Below are 21,771 nucleotides of genomic sequence, written 5' to 3'. Positions count from 1 at the left end.
TCTCTCTCGAAATTCAGATTGTGTTGGAATAAATTCAGCTTATCTCCATGTTGTTTAAACTCTAGACCATTAGCCAAAAAAGTTGTTAACAATCGAAAATTTATGTTTTTAGGCATAAATTTGATGGGAATGGCGGCGCACGCGTCCAACGCGAGCCAAATTTCGTTGGTTACTAACAAACCATAGACGGAACAGACCAAATATGTCATAAAGTGACAAATTAAGGGGCCAAAATGTTCTAACCGTAAACATGAAGAACCAAAAGTATATTTTTCCGATAGTTCTCCTAATCAATGAAGCATACCAAATGTATCAGAGCAACTCCAATGCTAAATATCAAAATTGGATTATCAAATGCTCATTTGATATTTAAGATAATATTTTAAAATACATTTAAAACTCTTCTACCCCAACCATGATAATCAAATTTTATTATCAATTGGAAGTTTTTTGATAATTTTATATGTAATTGCCACATGTCAATTTGTGAATGGTTGGTTAGGTGGTTATTTTTTTGATAACTCAATCTACAAGAAGTATTTTTAGATTCAAATAGGAGAAATATCAAAATACAAACCCATTTTAATAACCCCTTTGGAGAACAAATTTTTTTAATTTTAGAAGTCAGATGGTAGTTAAGAGATTTGATAACTCATTAAGTGATAAATTGAGCGGCCAAAAAGTATTTTTCTGGAACAAGAGGGACCAAAATGCTCTTATCCGTAAACATAAAGGACCAAAAGTATATTTTTTCCCGATAGTTCTACACAAACACGCCAGCTGGCATCTGCTGCTTTTCCTTTTTGCCGCCAATTACCTCAAAGCCTCAAAACTATTCCCCTCCACTCTTCCACTTCCGCCCAATTTCCCCTTTCGCTTTATTTTTTATTTTTTATTTTTTTCGCAGAGAAAAATTTCAGGAAAAGCGCTGCTCAAGAAGGTAAGAGCTTCTCCAAAATTACTGTTGATTTTAAGCTAAATTGATTGATTTTCTTACTTAATTGCCTTTTTTTTTTTTTTGCTGCTTTTGGTGGTGTAATTTTACACCTTTTAGACCTAATTTTGTGTGGGTTGGTGAATAGTGCCTAGCGTAAAGCAATTATTGCCTGTTTTCTCCGGTTATTATGAATTAATCATTTAAATCAGAACATGGGTTTGTCTCCAATTTGTTTCAATTAGAATTAGGAATCAAGCTGCAGATTTTTTGTTTAATGTAGCTCTGCTTCATAGGTAGTGTTTTTCTGTGTTTTGATGAGCTATTTATTATAAGATACTTTTTCAGAAATTATTGTTTTTTTTTATATTGTGATATATGTGCTAGGGTGTGGAGAGTGAGATTTTTGTGGAGAAATTGGCCTCCTATAAAATTAAAATTATATTAAATGAGTTACTTTTGATAGATAGGTAGTGAGAGAAAAACAAAGGAGTTTATTTGTGCAAAAGTCAATGGGCAAAAAGGGAAAAAATAGGGGCATTCCGAGAATCGAACTCGGGACCTCTCGCACCCAAAGCGAGAATCATACCACTAGACCAAATGCCCTGTTTTTTATGTTTGATATGTCTTCTTAAAAGTGATGTTGAGTTCACTTGCATTGTTAGATGTCTATAATGGCAAGTTAGGGAGGTGAGGTGGGTGGTTGGGGGGTGGGTGTTGGGGGGGAGGGGGGGGGGGTGGGGAAAATAGGTTTGACTTATGATGTAATGAAATTTTGATAAATTCTTAAACATGAAGATGTTCTTAAAGCTCTTAATCAACCTCCAACACGAAGTCATCTGTGCATTCTTCCTCAAGTTCCTTAATTCACTCGTTTAATGTTCTGCATATCATGTTGTGTTTGTTGAGATGCCATGATTTTGGGTAAATTATTAACAAATGCCTCAACAATTTCATTGTTTTTAAGCCCTGTTTTTTCACTTTTAACTTGTTGGTTCACAAAAGATCGTCAAATGCTTTTGTCAATTTTATAAATTCTGACGTAGCTATCATTTCCCCCAGCTTGGTTTTAATCGTACTCCGTCTGGATCAGCTATGTGCTATTTGTTATTCGGACTGGACTTTGTTTATTCAGCATGACTGTATCGGTTAAAACTAGTAAACATCTCGGATTCTTTTGGATTGGATTTTGGACTAGTTCACTTTGACATCGAGAAGAAACAAATATAACTTAATAACAATTTAACTATTCTATAGCTGTTTTCCAAATCGAACTCGGGACCTCTCGCACCCAAAGCGAGAATCATACCACTAGACCAAATGCCCTTTTGTTATTCTTAGTGCATAATGCTCTGGGTTTAGACTCTAGATGCATTTCACTTAGATAGATAAATCCTTTGTTTCTTCCATACAACCTATATTGTCAGTAAGGTAAGATAAGGGTGGACTAGGTTTGACTTTGGTCGATTGGATTCTTAGCGATGAAAACTTTGTCAATCCTTCAATAGGTAGATGTTTCCTAAAGTTCTTTAATCCACTTGTTATATGCTGTGCATAATATGTCATCATCAAGATGTCACGCTTAACAAACTACGTATGATGGCTCAACGATTTCATTGCTGTGAAGTCCTGTTTTTTTTTTTTTTTTTTTTTTTTTTTTTTTTTTGCATAATGGTTCGCGAAAAACCATCCAATGCTTCTGAGAAAACTTACTTCCTTATTTTCACAGATTTACTAATGGACTCTAATGTAGCCTACTGTTTCTCGAGGTTTGGTTTCTTTTCGTACTCTTATCAGCTATTTGTTAATTCTTGAATCTGACTATCTTTATTGAGCATAATTGTATCTGTTTTAAAAGGTCTTAATCAACCTCTGACGTGAAGTAGAAACCGTGCCCATCTACACATTCTTCGTCAAGTTTTTTAATTCACTATTTTAATTTTGTGCATATCATGTAATTCGGTTGGGTTTGGGATAGATCACTTCAGCATTTAAGAAAAAATAAATGGAATTTTCAAATATGTGTAGCTTATAGTAAATGACAATTCTATAACTGCTTTATAGATTTTTCTCCCTAAGTTGACTTTTTGCCTCTTTAGAGGATATCCCTTCTATTAGCAATTTCCAAACAAGTGTCACCAAGTTTGCTTAGTGTCAGTCAACCGAAATTATATCATAATAGCAGAAAAGCAAAATAAAAAAGAAAATTAAGAAAAAAAAGTCATTACATTGTTTAAAATGGGGCATTCCGAGAATTGAACTCGGGACCTCTCGCTCCCGAAGCGAGAATCATACCACTAGACCAAATGCCCTTTTGTATTAGTTTCTTGATCTCTCTTCTTTAAGCTGATAGTTGACTTAAATTCAAAATTCATTTGTTGATTTTAGACAATCTTTATTGACTACATGGCTAGTTAAGGTGGGACTAGGTTGACTTTTGTTGATCAGATTCTTGGCAATGCCTTGAAAGCACTGCAAGCAAATGACTAATAGATTTACCCTTATGATGTAATGAAACTTTGGTAAATTCTTAAACATGGCGATATTCTTAAAGCTCTTAATCAACATCCGACAAAGAGTCATCCGTGAATTCTTCCTCGAGTTTCATTAATTTATTCGTCTAATGTTGTGCATATCATGTTTTTTCTCGTTTTGGGTAAGTTCTCGATAATGCCTCAACAATTTCATTGTTGCTATGCTCGGTTTTTCACTTTTGACTTAATGGTTCTCAAAAGACCATCAAATGCTTATGCAAAATTTATGGCTTATTTTCACATATTCACTACCATTATAGTTATCATTTCTCCGAGCTTGATTTTGTTAGTACTATGTCAGCTATTGGCTAGTTCTTATTCAAAATGGACTTTGTTTGCTGAGTGAAACTGTATCGGTTTAGACTAGTAAACATCTAGGAGTCTTTCGGGTTGGGTTTTTTACTAGATCACTTCGACACCGAGATAATTAACAATAACTTATAAAAATGAACCATTTTATAGCTGTTATCCAAACTTTTTTCTACCCCTAAGTTGACTTTGCCAGCTTCTATAATTTGATAGCCCTTTAATTAACATGTTATTGAAAATATAAAATGACACGAGAAAATCCGAAAAAAGATAATAAAAATTGCATTGACTTGATTGAAAAGGGGCATTCCGAGAATCGAACTCGGGACCTCTCGCACCCAAAGCGAGAATCATACCACTAGACCAAATGCCCTTCTGTGTTATTACTTAATCTCTATTCTTATAGATGTTGTATATTGCATAATAATGCTTTGGTTTTAGACACTATATACATCTCACTTAGATAGGTAAATCATCTATTGCTTTTAGACAACCTTTGATGTCTATAATGTCAAGTTGAGGGGTAGCACTAGTCTCGACTTTTCGTTGATTGGTTCATTGGCAATGCCATGAAATTCTCAGCAAACAACTTCTAGATTTACTCTAAGTGATGAAACCTTTGTGAATTCTTAAACATTCAGATTTTCCTTAAAGCTCTTAGTCAACCTCTGAGATCGACTCATGTCATCGTAAATTCCTCCCTCATGGATAATGTCTTAACAATTTCATTGTTGTTAAGGCCTGTTTTTCACTTTTGGCTTAACGGCTATCAAAAGATCATCTAATCCTTCCGTAAAATTTCTTCGTAGTTTTACAGTTTTACTGATGGACTCTTATTTAGCTAAGTTTCTCTTAGCTTCGTTCCTTTCATACTCTATTAGCTATTTGCTAATTCTTATTCAAATTGGACTATGTTTATTCAGCATAAACGTATTTGTTTTAACTAATAAACATGTAGGAGTTTTTTGAGGTGGCTTTGGACTAGATCACTTTGACATGAAGAAGAAATAAAAGGACTTCTAAAATCTTTATAGCTTATAACACTTTAATAATTCTATATCTGCTATCCGGACTTCTTTCCACCCTTGAATCGACTCTTTCAGCATTGTAAGCTGCTATCCCTTTAATTAAATCCAAAATATATTTGACAGGAGAAAACCCAAAAAAAGAAAATTGCATTAACTTGTTTGAAAAAGGGGCATTCCGAGAATCGAACTCGGGACCTCTCGCACCCAAAGCGAGAATCATACCACTAGACCAAATGCCCTGTTGTTTATATACTTCTTCATCTCTCTTGTTAGATCTTATATTGTATAGTGCATAATGCTTTGGATATAGGCTCTAGATGTAGTTGACTTAGATTCAAAATTCATTCTTGCTTTTAGACAACCTTTATTGTCTATAATGTATAGTTAAGGGGTAGCACTAGGTTCATTTTATTGATTGGATTATTGAAAACCATGCGAGTATTAGATTTACTCTTTTGAAATAACTAAACCTTGGTGAATTCTTAAACAATCAGATATTTGCTCGTAAATGTCTTATTAAACCCTGTGTAGTGATCCATGCAAACTATACATTCTTCCCAAAGTTTTTTAATTCACTATTTTTGTATTGTGCATACCATTTAGTTTTAGCTTCATTGTTACATGCCAGGATTTTGGGTAAATTACGAAACATGGTCTAACAATTCCTTGTCTTGTAAGACTGTAGTTTACGTTTTGTACTGTGTTTATTCTACATATTATGTGTATTTTTTAGTTGGGTCGGGACTAGATCACTTTGACTTTTAAGAAGAAATAATGGAATTATAAAATCTAAAATAAACTTGTTATAATTTTAAATTCTATAATTGCTATCGAGACTATTCTCTTGATCTCTTCTTAGGTTGACTTTGCCTGCCTCTATAAGCTGTTTGCCCTTTTATTTACAATATCAAAATTAAAAAAATGTAATAGGAGAAAAAGCCAAAAAAGAAATTGCATTAAATTATTTGATGGGGCATTCCGAGAATCGAACTCGGGACCTCTCGCACCCAAAGCGAGAATCATACCACTAGACCAAATGCCCTGTTGTATTAGTTGCTAGATGTGTCTTCTTTAGCTGATGTTATAGAATGCAATAATGCATTGGGTTTAGAGTCTATATAAAATTATAAATTTCACTTCGATAGGTTTTTAGACAATCTTTATGTTTATAAGTCAAATTAAAGGGGGATTAGGTTTGACTTCTCTTGATTTGATTCTTAAATGATAAAACCTTGGCGAGTTCTTAAACAGACAGATGTTCTTAAAGCTCTTAATCAACCTCTGTCATTGGAGTGATCCATTTCACGTAATAATTCTTCGTTGAGTTCGTTAATTTACTTTTTATATGTTGTGCATATCATGTTATTTTAAGTTCATTATTAAGATACCACGCTTTTGGTTACATTCCGTATTATGGCTCAACAATTTCATTGCTGTTAAGACCTGTTTTCCAATTCCGTATGATGGCATAATGGTTCGCAAAAATCATCAAATGCTTCTGAAAAAAAATTATTTCTTATTTTCACAGATTTACTAATGGACTCTAATGTGTAGCCTACAGTTTCTCGAGGTTTGGTTTCTTTTCGTACTCTTATCAGCTATTTGTTAATTCTTATTCAAATTTGACTATCTTTATTCGGCATAATAGTATATGTTTTAAAAGGTCTTAATCAACTTTTGACGTGGTGTGGAAACCACGCCCATCTATACGTTCTTGCTCGAGTTCTTAGTTCACTATTTTAATTTTGTGCATATCATTTAACTCTTGTTGGGTTTGGGCTAGATCACTTCAGCATTTGAGAAGAAATAAATAGAATTTTGAAATTGTGTAGCTTATAGTAAATGACAATTCTATAACTGCTTAAAAGATTTCTCTCCTGAGTTGACTTTTTGCTTCGTAAGAGGGTGGCCCTTTTATTAACAATTTCCAAACAAGTGTCACCAAGTTTGCTTACTGTCAGGTCAACCTAAATTATATCATAGCAGAAAAGCAAAATAGAAAAGAAAATTAAGAAAAAAGTCATTAAAAAAAATGGGGCATTCCGAGAATTGAACTCGGGACCTCTCGCTCCCGAAGCGAGAATCATACCACTAGACCAAATGCCCTTGTGTGTTAATAACTTGATCTGTCTTCTGTAAGCTGATGTTGGAGTTAGGCTCTAGACGTAGTTGACTTAGATTCAAAAGTCATTTGTTGATCTTAGACCATTATAACTTATAGTTATCATTTCTCCGAGCTTGATTACGTGTTCATACTCTGTCAGCTATTTGCTAATTCTTATTCAATATGGACTCTGTTTATCGAGCGTAATGTATCTGTTTTAACTTAGTGAGCACCTAGGAGTTTTATTTGGTCGGGTTTGGACTAGATCACTTCGACATTGTGATCTGAACTATTTACAACCTTTAAGTTGACTTTGCCAGCGTCTGTATTTTGGTAGCCCTGTAATTAACAATTTATTGAATATAAAATCTTAGGAGATAAATCAAAAAGAATATATTGCATTAACTTGTTTGAATGGGGGCATTCCGAGAATCGAACTCGGGACCTCTCGCACCCAAAGCGAGAATCATACCACTAGACCAAATGCCCTTTTGGTATTATTGCTTGATCTATCTTCTTAAAGATGATATTGTTTTTGTGCATAATGTTTTGGATTTAGGATCTAGATGTAGGTTACTTAATTTCAAGAGTCATTTGTTACTTTTAGGCAACCTTTATTATCTATAATGGCTAGTTATGGGGTGGCACTAAGATTCGTTTTCTTGATTGGATTATTGCCAATTCCATGAAAGTTCCAGAAACAACGAGTATTGGATTATAACCGTTGATCTGCACATAATCACCCACACACCCATGTGTATGTGTGTTTAGGTTGGTGCGTGTGCTTAGTGGGTGGTTATTTGACTACATCAAAAGTTAATAATCACCCGGGGTAGCATCTCAATAACCGATTTTTCAAGTCTCCATAAGCTGCTTGCCCTTTCATTAAAAAAATTTAAAATAAAAATAATATAAAATGGTGGGAGAAAAGCCAAAAAAGAATTGCAATTAACTTGTTCAAAAAGGGGCATTCCGAGAATCGAACTCGGGACCTCTCGCACCCAAAGCGAGAATCATACCACTAGACCAAATGCCCTCTTGTTTATATACTTCTTGATCTCTCTTCTTAAGTGTGATATTGTATAGTGTATGTTTCTTGTAGACAACATTTAATTTCTATAATGCAAGTTGAGGGTGGGACTAGGTTTGGCTTTTCTCGATGGGAATCTTAAATAATGAAAACCGTGGTGAATTCTTAAACAAGTAGATATTTGTTCTTAAAGCTCTTAATCAACCTATGTTAACTCCCGTTTTTGACATAATAATTCGCGAAAAATCATCAAATGCTTCTGACTGAAAAAGTTCCGTTGTTTCTTATCTTTGCAGATTTATATAGTCGCTACTACTACCATTTCTAATGAAGTTGGTCTCTTGCGTACTCTTTGAGGTATTTGCTAATTCGTACTTGAGTTCGACTTGTGTTTATTCAGCATGATGTATTTTTTTTCTTTTTTGAGGGATATGAGATTCAGCATGATTTTATTTGTGTTTACTTTTTATCTAATAATAAATGTTTGGGAGTTTCTTGGCAGATCACTTCAACATTTGAGAAGAAGAAATAAATGGAATTCTAATAAATTGCTTACTGTTTGGTCAACCCAAATTATATCATAATAATAGCAGAAAACCAAAATAGTCATAAAAATATTCTTTGATTTGGGGCATTCCGAGAATCGAACTCGGGACCTCTCGCACCCGAAGCGAGAATCATACCACTAGACCAAATGCCCTTTTGGGTATTGGATTTCATAAGTAGTTTGAAAACAATTTACTCTCCTTTATACTTATGGGTAATTTAATATTTCACCATTTTCATTAAAAAAAAGGAAAATTGTGTCAATCCATTAATTTTAGGAGGTATTTACATTTTCTTTACAACAATTTTTTTTAATTAGATTAAACTCTAAGAGTGACACAATCATAATATACCCTTTTTAAATTTTCAAATATTGGTAATGGATCCTTATAATTACTCTCTTGAAAATTAAATTATTTCGATTCATACATAATTATATATGATCGTTACGTTACACCAAAACCTCTCATTCAAATTGACCACAAATCATTTGGTTTGTTGGTATGACATCTCTCTTTTTATGCATGCACTATCAATATTTCTCGCAATTTCACAAAAATAAATTAGATTGCCCATATAATTGTGGTATGTGTTTTCAATATCAAATAAAAATAAGGGTAAATTACAAAAACCCTCTAAAATTAGTATAAATTATGTAAATACCCCATTTATTTGTAATTACCAAAACCTCCAACGTTTATTTCCTTCTTACAGCAAACCCCTTATGGTGTGATTTGAGCCGAAGAATTATTCCTGAAAAAATGCGGATTCTATCCCTGCAGACGTCATTTCTTTATGTTACTTTTTAAAGATAAAAATTAACCTCCTTTACACGAATATTTATTCTTCTTAAATAACACCTTCACAACTTTTTAGTATTACCATCACTCATCTGAGGGTAATTTTTGTCTTCAAAAAGTAGCATAAAGAAATGTCACATCTGCAGGTGTAGAATTAACAATTTTCGCGAAATATTCACTAGAATAAAAAAAAAAAGATTCCGCGAAAATCACTCCGTAACGAGGTCGATGTAAGATGGAAACAAATATTGGGGGTTTATGCAATTACAGATAGGTGGAGTGTTTTTATAATTTAGCCTAAATTCAGGGGGGTTTTTCTAAAAGTAATAATAATACCTTTAAAAGTGGAATTGTTTTGAAGTTAAGGAAAGGATGATTGAACGGCCATCCCTTTAATTCATCCCGACTTTTACTGCACCGCACACAATTTTTTTTACTGTCTCTGTTTTCTCTCTTCCTTTGATCTCTTTTCTAAACCACCCCACTAATTTTTATTTATTTATTTAACCTCAAAAGCAATCTCATTCATACAGATAGACAAAGAAAAAGATCATATAGTTGCAAAGTAAAAAAAGGGAGGAAAGGGAACTAGAATTCCATTGAATTTGTTCTCTTTTCTCTCGAATTTGAAAATAAAGAAATTAAAAAAATAAAGAAAATGGCATTTGCAGGTACAACACAGAAATGCACTGCTTGTAGCGGCACCGTGTATCTGGTTGATCGTCTTGCCGCCGATAACCGCATTTTTCACAAGGCCTGTTTCCGATGCCACCACTGCAAAAGCACCCTCAAGGTCTCTCTCTCTCTCTCTCTCTCTCTCTCTCTCTCTCTCTCTCTCTCTCTCTCTCTCTCTCTCTCTCTCTCTCTCTCTCTCTCTCTCTCTCTCTTTAAAAAAAAAAAAAAAAAAACAAAATATTTGGTTATGATCATTTTGCAGCTGGGAAATTTCAATTCTTTCGAGGGAGTTCTCTACTGCAGACCTCACTTTGATCAGCTGTTCAAGAGAACCGGCAGTCTCGATAAAAGTTTCGAAGGTAATACTTAAATATTTATTATGATCATTTTATTTGCTTATAATTAATTATCTGCCTCAACTTGTGCTGTGTTTGTTTAAACTTCTTTGCAGGAACACCAAAAATCGTGAAACCGGAAAAGATGGTCGAAAACGAGGTATATATATACACATGCACGCTAATTAAATTCGATACTAATTTACAGAAAATGTAAATTAAAATAAAATTTGAATTTCGTATTACTAAACAGAATGCAAGCAAGGTTTCCAGTATGTTCGGTGGCACGAGGGACAAATGCGTTGGTTGTACCAAGACTGTTTATCCCATCGAAAAGGTAAAAAATCGAATTTACAAATACGCATTGCATGCATTATTTTATTAACGGTTTTTTTTTTTTTTTTTTTGGCGAAAAAAGGTTAGTGTGAACGGAGCTGCGTACCACAAGAGCTGCTTCAAGTGCAGCCATGGAGGATGTACGATTAGTCCGTCGAATTATATAGCGCACGAGGGTACACTGTACTGCAAGCACCATCATATCCAACTTTTTAAGTCCAAAGGAAATTACAGCCAGCTCGAATCCGACTCAGCTTCTGTTGAAATTGCTGCTGGATTATGAACGATTAGTTCTTTGTTAATTTTCCACCGCCATTAATTCGTTCTTTTTTTTTTTGTTTCTTGAAAATTGTTCTTTGAGCTATTTTTTTCAGGTATTTCATAAGTTTGATTGTGCTCTTTTTTTTTTTTTTTTGGTGTATGATTCTTGTTGTATTTCAGATGTTCATCAATTTACTTGTGATGAATTTTGGGAAGTTTGATTCTGTTGATTTTTTGCCTCTAAATATCTATAATGCAAGTAATTAGGTACTAATTTAGATATAAAAGTCTCTAGTGGTAAAAGAAACCATATGGACCGTGACCGAACCGGCAGGTCGGACCAATTCGACCGTGACCTAGCGACGAGGCGGTCTGATTTGACCTCTTTAACTAAAAATAAAAAAATGGAATCAAATGACCGAACCCTGAGTTGATCATGGGTTGACTTTTTTCAAACCCTTCCCGAATCCCAATCTTCGACCCCGTCTACAATATACCTGCTCGACTACGGCAATCAAATTTATAAACGGTAATAATATACACAATAAACTTCACCAAATATATTATAAGCCGTAAATCAAAGCACCAGATAAGTTCCTGGCAATTGCTATAGTGTATTGTCTGGAAGTATTGGTTAAAAACAAAACTAAAATCTGCAGTCTCGCTCTCGCTCCGAGAACGCCTCGTTAAATTTCAGGCTTAAATCTTTCGCCATCATTATTATTATAATTTATTTATTATATAACAGATAAAATAAAATGGACTTCAATCACAGTATCTAACTGGCTAATCCTCGTATCAGACTCCATCGACAATGAAACGCCAGTATTTGCCCCCCTATATATTCAATAAACAAAATCAATCCACGTATAAAAAAACCCGAAAACATCTGCGGAGTTTCTTTCTCGTACATCTATTTTTCAATAATAAAAAAAGGGTAAATTACAACCACCCCCTGAGGTATGGTCAAATTACAAAAAAACCCCTCTTGTTTGGGTAATTACAACCACCCCCTCAACTATAAATTTTTTTACACGTCCACCCTTGCGGTTTCAAATTTAGTGAAATCGTCGAGATTATATGGAATATTATAACTTTTGTACCCGTTTTATCCCATTCGAACTCTACATTTTGAAGACAGATGATCATAATATGTGTTCTTTAGCTTGTATATATCAGATTGTGGTGCATCAGAAACTGTATTTTTACACAAAACGAGTACAAACTAGAGCACATTCCACGAAATCTAGATGATTATGTTGAATTTGACACCATAAGGGTGGAGTTGTAAGAAAAAATCATAGTGAGGGGTAGATGTAATTATCCAAACAAGAGGGGTTTTTTCGTAAATTGACCATACCTCAGGGGTGGTTGTAATTTTCCCTAAAAAAAAGGATGCAATGAGTAATCTTACCCTACGAATCCTCTTTCGTCTCAGCAGATCCTCCAAAGCAGCCTGCAACTGAGCTTCCGCCTCTCGGGCTTCAGCTTCTGCCTCCTCGGCTTCCCGTTGAGCCTCTTCAGCTTCAGCCATTACAGCTTCTGCTTCAGCAACTGCTTGAGCTGCAAATGCAGCTGCTTCCTCCGCACTCAAATTCCTCATCATCTCCACCAACTCTAAATCAATCTCGACGAATCTTCTGAGATAACTAGTAGCTTCATCGTCATCATCATCATCATCATCGTCAATTGTTTCAATAAAACTGTACCCTGATGCCACACCCGCGAAGGAATAACTCCATGTTCTTTCAGATAACGGGGATTCTATTTCACACTTGCGCTTCATCTGCGAAAGATAAATGGACTCTAAACGTAAGTCAAAAGCCACTGCAAATCTCAAATAAAAAACAACTAATGTTTTCAAGCAAAAGAACTGTCGAGTTTGAGAAAGTCTCAACGAGGTGAACAGTAACAGCGGGCAGCAAATAGAAGGCAAAACCACCTTAACATCTTTGGGAAAATTGTAATTTTGGTCCTATATGTTGGTCTCTTTAGGGATTTAGTCCCAATAAGTTGTCTTATTTCAATTTTACATGCAATAATTATGCAAAATTAGTATTTTTAGTCCTATTTCACTCGAAATTTGGATTTTAGCCGTCGTTTAATGATGTACCTAACAAACTCGCAGAAATTTATTTACATGGACACTTCAAAATTATAAATGCTCCTCTAATTTGGTTTATAGATGTGTAGTCTCACATAATTAATTAAGTTCTACCAATGGTAAATTAGATGTCGAATTTATCAATTTCCAAGCGTCCATATAAGTAAAATGCATCAAGTTTATTAGTGCCGTCATAAAATTAAAAAAATATGCAAAATAGGACTAAAAATACTAGATTTGCAAAGTTATTGCATGTAAAACTGAAACATGACAAGTTAGAGGACTCAATTCCTAAATAGACCAACATAGAGGACCAAAACTGCAATTTTCCCTAACATCATTACTAGTTGCAGGTTAAACTTTGGAGGTATCCGTTATCGACTTTATGGAAAGAATGAACTAAAATAGTTGGACTAAAACTCAATAATTTGGTGTTCATTCCCTACCATTTCTAGAGTATTCGGTTATTCTATTCGAAACAATCGACCGTTCAAGCCAAGGCAGAGGAAGACGCCCTGCCTGCGTGCAGGGAAGAAAAAGTTAACACAACCACCAAAATACACCAAAATCTAATAAACCACCAACAATAACCACATTGAGCCATGAAGTTTCCGAAAAACCTAAATCGGCACAACAAGTTTCCAAAAAAAACCTACGACACGTGATCATACAACATCCAAGCGGAAGTCCCACTATAAGACACTTTTATATTTTGTTAAGTCCCACTCCAAGAATATTTAAATCAGCAGTTGAGATTCCTAGGAAACTGATGCTTAGATCGCGCAAGATTTATGTATAATAAACAAACGCCGCAGATATGGTTAAAATTGCGTAGCGAAATGCATTAATGGAGGAAGAAGAAAGGAAACAAAATCAAGGATCCTCGGATATACGATGAATAATTACCTGAGCTTGTGACAGCGGCAGCGGCGGCGGCGAACGAGAAATCGAAAAATGAGGGTTTCTGATTTCATGCTTTGCTGATAAGTTATAAAGAGAAATACCAATGGGCCTAATTTTGGGGGTGGAGGTGGTTTTTGTCTCGTAATAACAAATGGCCCAATTAGCTATCGACAGCCTGTTTCTTCGACTCTTTCCGCAGTTTAAATGCTTGAATTAATGGGCCAGCGTGTGGTTTTAAATTTCGTAAAATGCAAATCTAGACGTATAGATAGATTCACATAAATCGTATTTCCTCAATGACCTCAAGAACATACATAATTAATATGAAAATCTACGTAAAGGAGTTGATCTTGTGGCACATAAATGCATTTATTTTTCGTTCCTTTTCTTCCAACGTAGGGTGTATAAATTGACTGAACGCGTAAATAGCAGACGAGTGGAAAAACTGTGACGCCTTGAGAATTTTTTTGTATATACATGAACTACCGCTATTTTGCAATACAAAAAGACGAGCTTGTATAACCTTTTAATATAAAATAAGCTAAAAACCAGAGCCTTAATAAATTCTTTCGAAACGATAAATACTAATCTAGTTTGTACAGCCAACTAAATTGAAATAAATAGCTCGATTTTTAAATAGTTCCTTTTGTTTAAATAGCATCATATAATCGGTTTAAAACTACGTATCTCTACCACATTTTATGTAAATTCACTTATCATCTTATAATTGAAACAAAAAAAAAAAAGACGATTATGTCATAGTGGAAAATTGTCTGACCTCGTGATAAATCTCTTCGAGCCGTCATTTGATAAACCACACATCACTAATTTTCTCGTCGCTTCGATTACTGCCTGAAACAGCTATATACAGCTCTCACCAAGCTTAGGATCATACCATTCGTATGAAAGTCGTGTTCCTCCATTTGCCCTAACCTGCACGAAATCGAAATCATTACAACATCATCATAAATCAATCAATTTGGTCAAAATCATAATCCAATGCGTACACCAATCTACCTCCTTGTTTCGAAATAAACATTCGATCAAATATACGAAACCCCAACGAACATGCTTTCAGAATTCAAGAACCAGCTCCCATTAATTATCAAGTACAGGCAAAATTCCTAAGAAAATAATCAACTGGCACCAAATTTTGTAGCGTAATCAGCTAACTATTGAATTCCTACACAATCAATTCGAGCAAACTAGAATAGCGCAGCATTGCAAGTGAAACCCTAAACCCTAAACCCTAATTACATATTTCGAATTCGAACAGTAAACCTCGAAATTGGAACTAAAATCAGGAATGCAGCGAGGGCGAAAGATGGAGAATTACCTGAAACTTTGAGATTGGGGATTCAATTTGAGGATTTCAGATCATCGGAATTTGAAATACCCAACTCTTTTTTCACTATCCACTTTTTTTTTATTCAATCATAAATATGATTAATTCTATTTTCAGCCACTCTTGGGGACCTTTTTGCAATTTCTGTTATTTCCGCTGGCTTGCATGGGGGTTCTTTTCAGTAATTACCAGCGCGCCCATATCTTTCTCAGAGTTGCAGTGTCACCCCCGCCTGGGGCTTTTTTCTTATTTGTTAGGTTAGCTAGTTTTCGTAATTTCATTTCTACCCCGTCTTGTGGCATTTGTGTAATAAACGTGATAGGACGTCCCATTGTATGGTTACTCTTTTTCCTTGTGTAAGGCCATAAGGGTTTAACGAGGCCCCAAACTTTTAATATTAAGGGTAAATGACAATAACCCCTTAAGGTATAGTCAAATTACGAAAACCCCCATTCAGTTTGGGTAATTTCAACTACCCCTCAAATATAAATCTTCTTACACGTCCACCCTTGCGGTTTCAAATTTAGTGGAATCTTCGAGATTATATGGAATATTATTATTTTTGTAGCCGCTTTATCCCATTCGAACTCCACATTTTGAAGCAAGATGATCATAATATGTAGTTTTTTGGGTTGTATATATCAGATTGTGGTGCATCAGAAACTGTATTTTTACACAAAACGAGTACAAACTAGAGCACATTCCACGAAATCTAGATGATTATGTTGAATTTGACACCATTAGGGTGGAGGTGTAAGAAAAAATCATAGTTGAAGGGGTAGATGCAATTATCCAAACAAGACGGGTTTTTTCGTAAATTGACCGTACCTCAGAGGGTGTTTGTAATCTATCCTAATGTTAATGGAATAATAAAGTCTTTTTGACAAAAAAAAAATAATAATAAAAAAAATCATACATATGTATAATTATGACATCATAATTACCAATTAGGCTTTCTTAGAAATATATTAGTTCTTATAACAATACATTTTTTTATTCAATAATTTAAAAAAATACAATTTTATTAACATTTTTTATTGAATACACTGTAACTTAAATAAATAAATAAAGCTCAGGTCGATGGTTGCTTTCATAAAAATAACTTAAAATAGCTTCTTTTAATAGAAACTGATTTTGCAATTACCTAAAGGGTAATGATATACGCAGGCCAAATTAAACATTCAGGCACTTTTTTACCATGATTTTTTACCTTTTTACCATAACTATTTACCTTTTGTACTATTCCTACCCAATAAAATTAAAAAAAAAATAAAAAAAATAAAAAAAAATTAAATTGTTGTGCTCGTGCAAAAACATGCGAGCATTTCAACAGTGCTCATCTGATTTCACACGAGCACTGTTGAAATGCTCGCATGTTTTTGCACGAGCATCTTATAATTCAAAAAAAAAAAAAAAAAAAAAAAATATTAATCTGCTCGTGTAAAAACACACGAGCGGTTGAAAAGCGTTCGTGTGAAATCACACGAGCACTTTGCAACCGCTCGTGTGTTTTTACACGAGCAATTAAAAAAAAAACAAATAATAAAAATGCCTGCTCGTGTGGATTTACACGAGCACAGTGGATGTGCTCGTGTAAATTCACACGAGCAGGCCAACGTGTGATTTTTTTTGTTTTTTTTTTTCCGGATTCGTAATCTACATAACAAGAGGATCGTAAAAACGTAAAAATTACCTCCGATCTGTTGACGATTTGCACGGGCTTTGCGAAAGAAAATCGAAAGGTTGAGAGAGTTTTGAGTTTTTTTACTTTTTGTTTTTTGAAGAATGGTAAAAAATGTGCCTGAATGTTTAATTTTGGCCTGCACAAATCATTTCAGTTACCTAAAACACAGATTATGAGCCAAAATAAGGCTTAAAAGTCGTCTCTAAAAGCTTTCGCAAAAACTTTCTATTTATCGGGCTTATATATTTTTTCAGGCTTCGAGTTTAAATCAGAATCAAATCAGCTCTACAATAAATTAAATACAATCTATGTTGGTAATAGAAAGAAACCCCCATGTGAAATACAGTTCTTTTTTTTTTTTTTTGATAAATATGTGAAATACAGTTCACTCCAGCAAATATACATCATACGTTTATTTATTTATTTATATAAAGATAACATTACCGGGTGACCACGGTCCACCCCACCAAATCCTTTTCAATGAACACCTAAAATATATAAATATTAATCATACAAAATAACATTATTTTTTTTATAAAGAACCCAGTCACATGTCCAACTAGAAAAGCGAAAAACAACTCATTTCTAATGCCGAGAGTGCGCATGAGTAGCTCAACTGATTTCAAGATGGTAAGTTGGTATAAGATTTTAGAATTGAGTATTCGCGGTTTTTGTAAAAATTTCAACTTTTATATGGATTAGTTTCTCGTGGACATCAGGTTCAATTTCGCTACTCTAACAGACCGTTGAGTTACTTTTAATACAAATAATTTATCTTTAATTCAATTCGCTACTCTATAAGACCGTTGAGTTACTTTTGATACAGATGGCTGAGTTACATTTGATATAAATAATTTATCTTTAATTTAGTTCGCTACTCTAAGAGACACTTGAGTTACTTTTGATACAAATAATTTATCTTGAACTCAATTCGCTACTCTAACAGATCGTTGAGTTACTTTTGATGCAGACCGTTTTACTTTTGATACAAATAATTTATCTTTAATCCAGTTTGCTACTCTAACAGACCGTTGAGTTACTTTTGATACAAGTAATTTGTCTTTAATCCATTTTGTTATTCTAACAGACTATTAAATTAGTTTTGATACAGACCGTTAAGATACTTTTAATACAAATAATTTATCTTTAATTCACTATCCTAACGGGCTGTTGAGTTACTTTTTGAGCACATAATTCATCTTTAATCCATGAAGGAAGTGGACGACAATTCAGTATGGAGTCACACTGAACTTTGCATTTTATATTTATTTCTTTATATAATCTTTAAAAAATAAAAAAAGGTCTTTTCAAGGTCTTGAATCTTGAAATTATCATAAACAATTAAGATCCAACAAACTGTTGTCGGATAATAAATCTTGTTTTTCAATTGGATGATGTCAGTTTGACCAACGATTGTTACAATGAACAAGAAAAGAAATAAAACACTTAATAATTAACGATTAACTTAATTTTAATTGTGCCATGATTTGACAGCTAACCATCATCATTAAGGACAGCATAACAAGCTTAGCAACAGAGCAATGGTATACTGAATAATAAAATTCTGAAATATTAAATTAATTTAATACATTTTTACTAAATCAGAACTATAAGTAATTATCGGAAAATTTACAGTTTTTAATCCTCATATTCACAAAAAACACATTGTGTCCTTCATATTTCAATAATTTGACATTTTTTGTAATTTCTTTCAATCTACCGTTAGTCCGTCACTTATGTTAATGATGGCCCCACATTTGATTCGGTTAGTTTTAATGAAAAATTTACGTAAAGGACTAATAGTATTAAATTTTTGAAACACAAGGGAACAAATGTATTTTTTCGAACATAAGAAAACAAATATAAAATCAATACAAACTTGAAAGATGAAACTGTATTTTTCCGAGTATTTATTATTTAAGCAAATTGATTAATTTATTGAATATTAATTTAATTATTATTTAAGCAAATTGATTAATTTATTAAATATTAATTTATCGAGGTTCTATATATACTTAAAAACACTTAATACGACAAATCATCTCCCATGAATACGAATCTACACCAATATTGAAAAGGCCAAACGCAATTTAAATGTCCTAACTGAAAATCAAGAACTTAAATGCAATGTGAAGGTTCATAATATTATTTAAAGAAAGGGCGTAAGCTAAAGTTGCAGAATTAACAAGAGCCCTCAAAGCAAAAGGAAAAATAAGAGGGGGGCAACAGCAAATATCAATTCTTGAATTTTTCTTTTTTTTTTTTGTTGTCTGTTTTAATAAACAACTCAATCCTTCTTCTCCATCAGAAGCAAGCATCCAGAAGGCAACAGCAGCAGAGAGCAGCCAAACTGCACAAAATTAAACAATAAAAATCAATTCTTTATTCAATTAATCTTTTTTATCAATGCTTATAATTAATAACCCAAAACGATTGAATTAAAAAAAACACACACAAAAAGAGGAGGGCATATTTGGTAATTTAGAAAAAGAGATTTTCAATAACGGGTCCCACCAACCCACCCATGGGAGGGGAGGTGCACGTTAGCAGCCGTGCGCGGTGGAGGCGCACGGTAAATCGGCGTCAATTAAACAAATCAAGCATTCTAAAATAAACCGTAATTCATCAGATCTGAATCCCACAACACGAAAATTCAGCCAATCCAGACGCAATTAATCACGAACACATGCGCAGAGGAGATAAAATAAAATTCGAAAACAGAAAAACGAAATTCGGATGAACGACGTACCATCCTTCCATGCAACCGGAACTGCCGGATTGCTGTTGCTGCTGCGGCGGCGGAGGCTGGCCGTACTGGGGCGGGTAACCCTGCGGCGGCGGGTACCCCTGGGGTGGGTAGCCCTGCTGCGGTGGGTACCCTTGCGGCGGGTAGCCGGCCGGCGGATAAGCATCCTTCGGGTACCCCTCCGGCGGGTAACCTATACATCAAAAAACAAAATCAAAATCAGCCCTAAAATCACAAATCAAAATCCCTAAAATTGGATCTGAATAAAAATTCAAAAAAAATACTTGCCTTGAGGGGGCGGCACGCCGACGGGGGGTTGATTTTGATTGTAGTAACTCATGATTTTCTAGATTTTCCGGCTGTGGCTAAAATGAAGAATTGCAACTGGTTTCTCTCTACTAGAGAGATTTGAGAGAGAGAGAGAGAGAGAGGAGATTTTTCTGCTTTTCTAGAGAGAGAAAGTAATGCACAGTGGGAGAGAGAGAGATAGGGAGATGTATATAAGGAGGAGAGAGAAAGAAAAGGATAAAATTTAATTACTACGGTTTTTTCAGTGGGGAACGTGTTTTTGTGCGAAAACGCGTTTTCTTTAGATTATTACTTCTCCCCTAAGCAAAATTCTCTTATCTCCTCGTTAATATTTATTATTAGGGGCCCGGATTCTTGAGAACATTGTTTATTCCCCCCTTTTCTTTTAAGTGGTAATTTTAGATAATTGTTTACTTCTAGCAATTTGAATTAAATAGAAATAAAATAACTATACTACTTTATTTGTTGTTTAATTATAGACTTGTGAAAATGTTATAAAAGAAAATATATATACTACGGTAGAATCTCGATAAATTAAAACCCGGCAATTAATAACATCGCTTAAATAATATTTTATTTCCGGTACCGACTCGAGGACAATGTGCTAAATGAATAATTCGCTGAATTTATAAGCCAATAAGTATTTTTAAATTCTTATAGACCCCATACATGGTATATTACATTTATGATAAATTCTTATCCGATAATTACTTTTTTACATCGTCAATTAACGCACAGTTAATCATCTTTATATACGTGTGTAATTAATGTGAATGTTCTAGTCAATGTTGATTAAAATCCACACGCATTGTAGATTCTAATTGTATTACTATCAGATAATTTATATCGTAAATCTACACACATTCACCTACTGATGTATGCATTCTAGTGAATTAAGTATCTTAAAATTAATTTATTTAATTTCATATTGAAATTGAAATCATGTTAAAATCAATGTCATGTGATCATTGAAAAAATCGACCAACACATGCTTGAAAATACCGCCAGCTCCACAATGTATTATTTTTAATTATACATAAATATTCTTCCTAATTATGACAAAATATAATATCAATTAGAAAAATAAATAAATAAAATAAGCTAAAAAACGGAAATTCTCATGCATACATACATACAGCATGTTGAAGCAGATGCCGGCCGCAGCGAATTTTGGAATTTTAAATATTCAATTGGCTTTTATTAAAACAAAAAAAAAAAAGGATTTTTTCCCGCCTAATCTAATATCTTATAATCTACCAATTGAATATTAATCAAAATCTTAAATAACCCATAATTAAATATTAATTTCAAATGTATATTAATCCCTAACCTAATACCGTAAAATATATTAATTAAATATTAATTAAAATTTTCAATGACCCGTAATTAAATATTAATTTCAAATGTATACTAATCCCTCAAATATTGGTATACATCTTTCAAACTTATTTTAAATCTTATTAACAAAATAAAGGTTCCCGGAGACACCCTAAATAAACCATAATCTTATTAATAAAAGTAAGATTGCTCCTCCTAAACCCTATGAAATTTTTTCTGCTCATTTGATAGTTATAAATTATAATTGTCATTTATTTAATTAATTAATTTTATTGTTTTATTATATTTATTATAATCAAGTTTAATAAACATTTGGTTCTTATCTTATTAATAAAAGTAATATTTTCACTAAAATTGTCATTTTACTTAATTTTAATTTGATCGAAAAATTATTTAATTGTTTCGAAAAACATTTGGTTCTTATCTTATGAATAAAAGTAAAGTTGTTCT

General features: G+C 33.5%; 3 protein-coding genes, 1 long non-coding RNA gene and 9 other non-coding genes across 14 annotated transcripts; 2 read left to right on the top strand and 11 right to left on the bottom strand.

The window, feature by feature from the left end:
• The first annotated feature begins 791 nt into the window (after positions 1-791).
• Positions 792-8,234, top strand: LOC148765064 (uncharacterized). The gene is made up of 3 exons (XR_016029831.1): positions 792-940; positions 2,664-2,703; positions 6,334-8,234. It is a non-coding gene; the product is annotated as an uncharacterized LOC148765064 (long non-coding RNA).
• TRNAP-UGG (transfer RNA proline (anticodon UGG)) lies at positions 1,469-1,540 on the bottom strand. The gene has a single exon. It is a non-coding gene; the product is annotated as a tRNA-Pro (tRNA).
• On the bottom strand, positions 3,175-3,246 carry TRNAP-CGG (transfer RNA proline (anticodon CGG)). The gene has a single exon. It is a non-coding gene; the product is annotated as a tRNA-Pro (tRNA).
• TRNAP-UGG (transfer RNA proline (anticodon UGG)) lies at positions 4,079-4,150 on the bottom strand. Its single transcript has one exon. It is a non-coding gene; the product is annotated as a tRNA-Pro (tRNA).
• Positions 4,973-5,044, bottom strand: TRNAP-UGG (transfer RNA proline (anticodon UGG)). Its single transcript has one exon. It is a non-coding gene; the product is annotated as a tRNA-Pro (tRNA).
• TRNAP-UGG (transfer RNA proline (anticodon UGG)) lies at positions 5,776-5,847 on the bottom strand. The gene has a single exon. It is a non-coding gene; the product is annotated as a tRNA-Pro (tRNA).
• TRNAP-CGG (transfer RNA proline (anticodon CGG)) lies at positions 6,840-6,911 on the bottom strand. Its single transcript has one exon. It is a non-coding gene; the product is annotated as a tRNA-Pro (tRNA).
• TRNAP-UGG (transfer RNA proline (anticodon UGG)) lies at positions 7,327-7,398 on the bottom strand. Its single transcript has one exon. It is a non-coding gene; the product is annotated as a tRNA-Pro (tRNA).
• On the bottom strand, positions 7,874-7,945 carry TRNAP-UGG (transfer RNA proline (anticodon UGG)). The gene has a single exon. It is a non-coding gene; the product is annotated as a tRNA-Pro (tRNA).
• Positions 8,235-8,567: 333 nt separating the features above from the next.
• TRNAP-CGG (transfer RNA proline (anticodon CGG)) lies at positions 8,568-8,639 on the bottom strand. Its single transcript has one exon. It is a non-coding gene; the product is annotated as a tRNA-Pro (tRNA).
• Positions 8,640-9,704: 1,065 nt separating this feature from the next.
• LOC105956066 (LIM domain-containing protein WLIM1) lies at positions 9,705-11,107 on the top strand. Its single transcript, XM_012979888.2, has 5 exons — positions 9,705-10,078; positions 10,223-10,319; positions 10,412-10,455; positions 10,549-10,632; positions 10,714-11,107. Exons 1-5 carry the CDS (start codon positions 9,944-9,946, stop codon positions 10,912-10,914), a joined length of 561 nt encoding a protein of 186 aa, XP_012835342.2. The 5' UTR covers positions 9,705-9,943; the 3' UTR covers positions 10,915-11,107.
• Positions 11,108-11,430: 323 nt separating this feature from the next.
• On the bottom strand, positions 11,431-15,306 carry LOC105956082 (uncharacterized). 2 transcript variants are annotated; one of them, XM_088813156.1, is made up of 5 exons: positions 15,236-15,306; positions 14,678-14,832; positions 13,903-14,106; positions 12,307-12,678; positions 11,431-11,729 (listed from the first exon to the last, which is right to left on the bottom strand). In XM_088813156.1, exons 4-5 carry the CDS (start codon positions 12,676-12,678, stop codon positions 11,691-11,693), a joined length of 411 nt encoding a protein of 136 aa, XP_088669282.1. In that variant the 5' UTR covers positions 13,903-14,106; positions 14,678-14,832; positions 15,236-15,306; the 3' UTR covers positions 11,431-11,690. The 2 variants fall into 2 exon arrangements, with proteins under 2 accessions (XP_088669282.1, XP_088669283.1); XM_088813157.1 differs by lacking the exons at positions 13,903-14,106; positions 15,236-15,306.
• A 3,711-nt stretch (positions 15,307-19,017) lies between these two features.
• WIH2 (proline-rich family protein) lies at positions 19,018-20,240 on the bottom strand. Its single transcript, XM_012979910.2, has 3 exons — positions 19,963-20,240; positions 19,678-19,867; positions 19,018-19,278 (listed from the first exon to the last, which is right to left on the bottom strand). Exons 1-3 carry the CDS (start codon positions 20,012-20,014, stop codon positions 19,233-19,235), a joined length of 288 nt encoding a protein of 95 aa, XP_012835364.2. The 5' UTR covers positions 20,015-20,240; the 3' UTR covers positions 19,018-19,232.
• Positions 20,241-21,771: the final 1,531 nt, after the last annotated feature.

Source organism: Erythranthe guttata, chromosome 14, assembly GCF_056151865.1.
Source record: "Erythranthe guttata isolate IM_541 chromosome 14, IM_541, whole genome shotgun sequence".
NCBI classification, from domain to species: domain Eukaryota; kingdom Viridiplantae; phylum Streptophyta; class Magnoliopsida; order Lamiales; family Phrymaceae; genus Erythranthe; species Erythranthe guttata.
Note: the sequence above shows the minus strand (reverse complement) of the source record. Positions and strands in the feature narration are given on the sequence as shown.

Coding starts and splice junctions, on each gene's coding strand:
- LOC105956082 (XM_088813156.1), bottom strand. CDS start 12,678: ATGAAGCGCAAGTGTGAAATAGAATCCCCGTTATCTGAAAGAACATGG. Junction 11,730..12,306: donor GACGAAAGAGGATTCGTAGG/GTAAGATTACTC, acceptor TTGAATATATAG/GGGGGCAAATACTGGCGTTT.
- LOC105956066 (XM_012979888.2), top strand. CDS start 9,944: ATGGCATTTGCAGGTACAACACAGAAATGCACTGCTTGTAGCGGCACC. Junction 10,320..10,411: donor TCTCGATAAAAGTTTCGAAG/GTAATACTTAAA, acceptor ACTTCTTTGCAG/GAACACCAAAAATCGTGAAA. Junction 10,456..10,548: donor AAAAGATGGTCGAAAACGAG/GTATATATATAC, acceptor ATTACTAAACAG/AATGCAAGCAAGGTTTCCAG.
- WIH2 (XM_012979910.2), bottom strand. CDS start 20,014: ATGAGTTACTACAATCAAAATCAACCCCCCGTCGGCGTGCCGCCCCCT. Junction 19,868..19,962: donor CGGCGTGCCGCCCCCTCAAG/GCAAGTATTTTT, acceptor TTTGATGTATAG/GTTACCCGCCGGAGGGGTAC. Junction 19,279..19,677: donor TCCGGTTGCATGGAAGGATG/GTACGTCGTTCA, acceptor AATTTTGTGCAG/TTTGGCTGCTCTCTGCTGCT.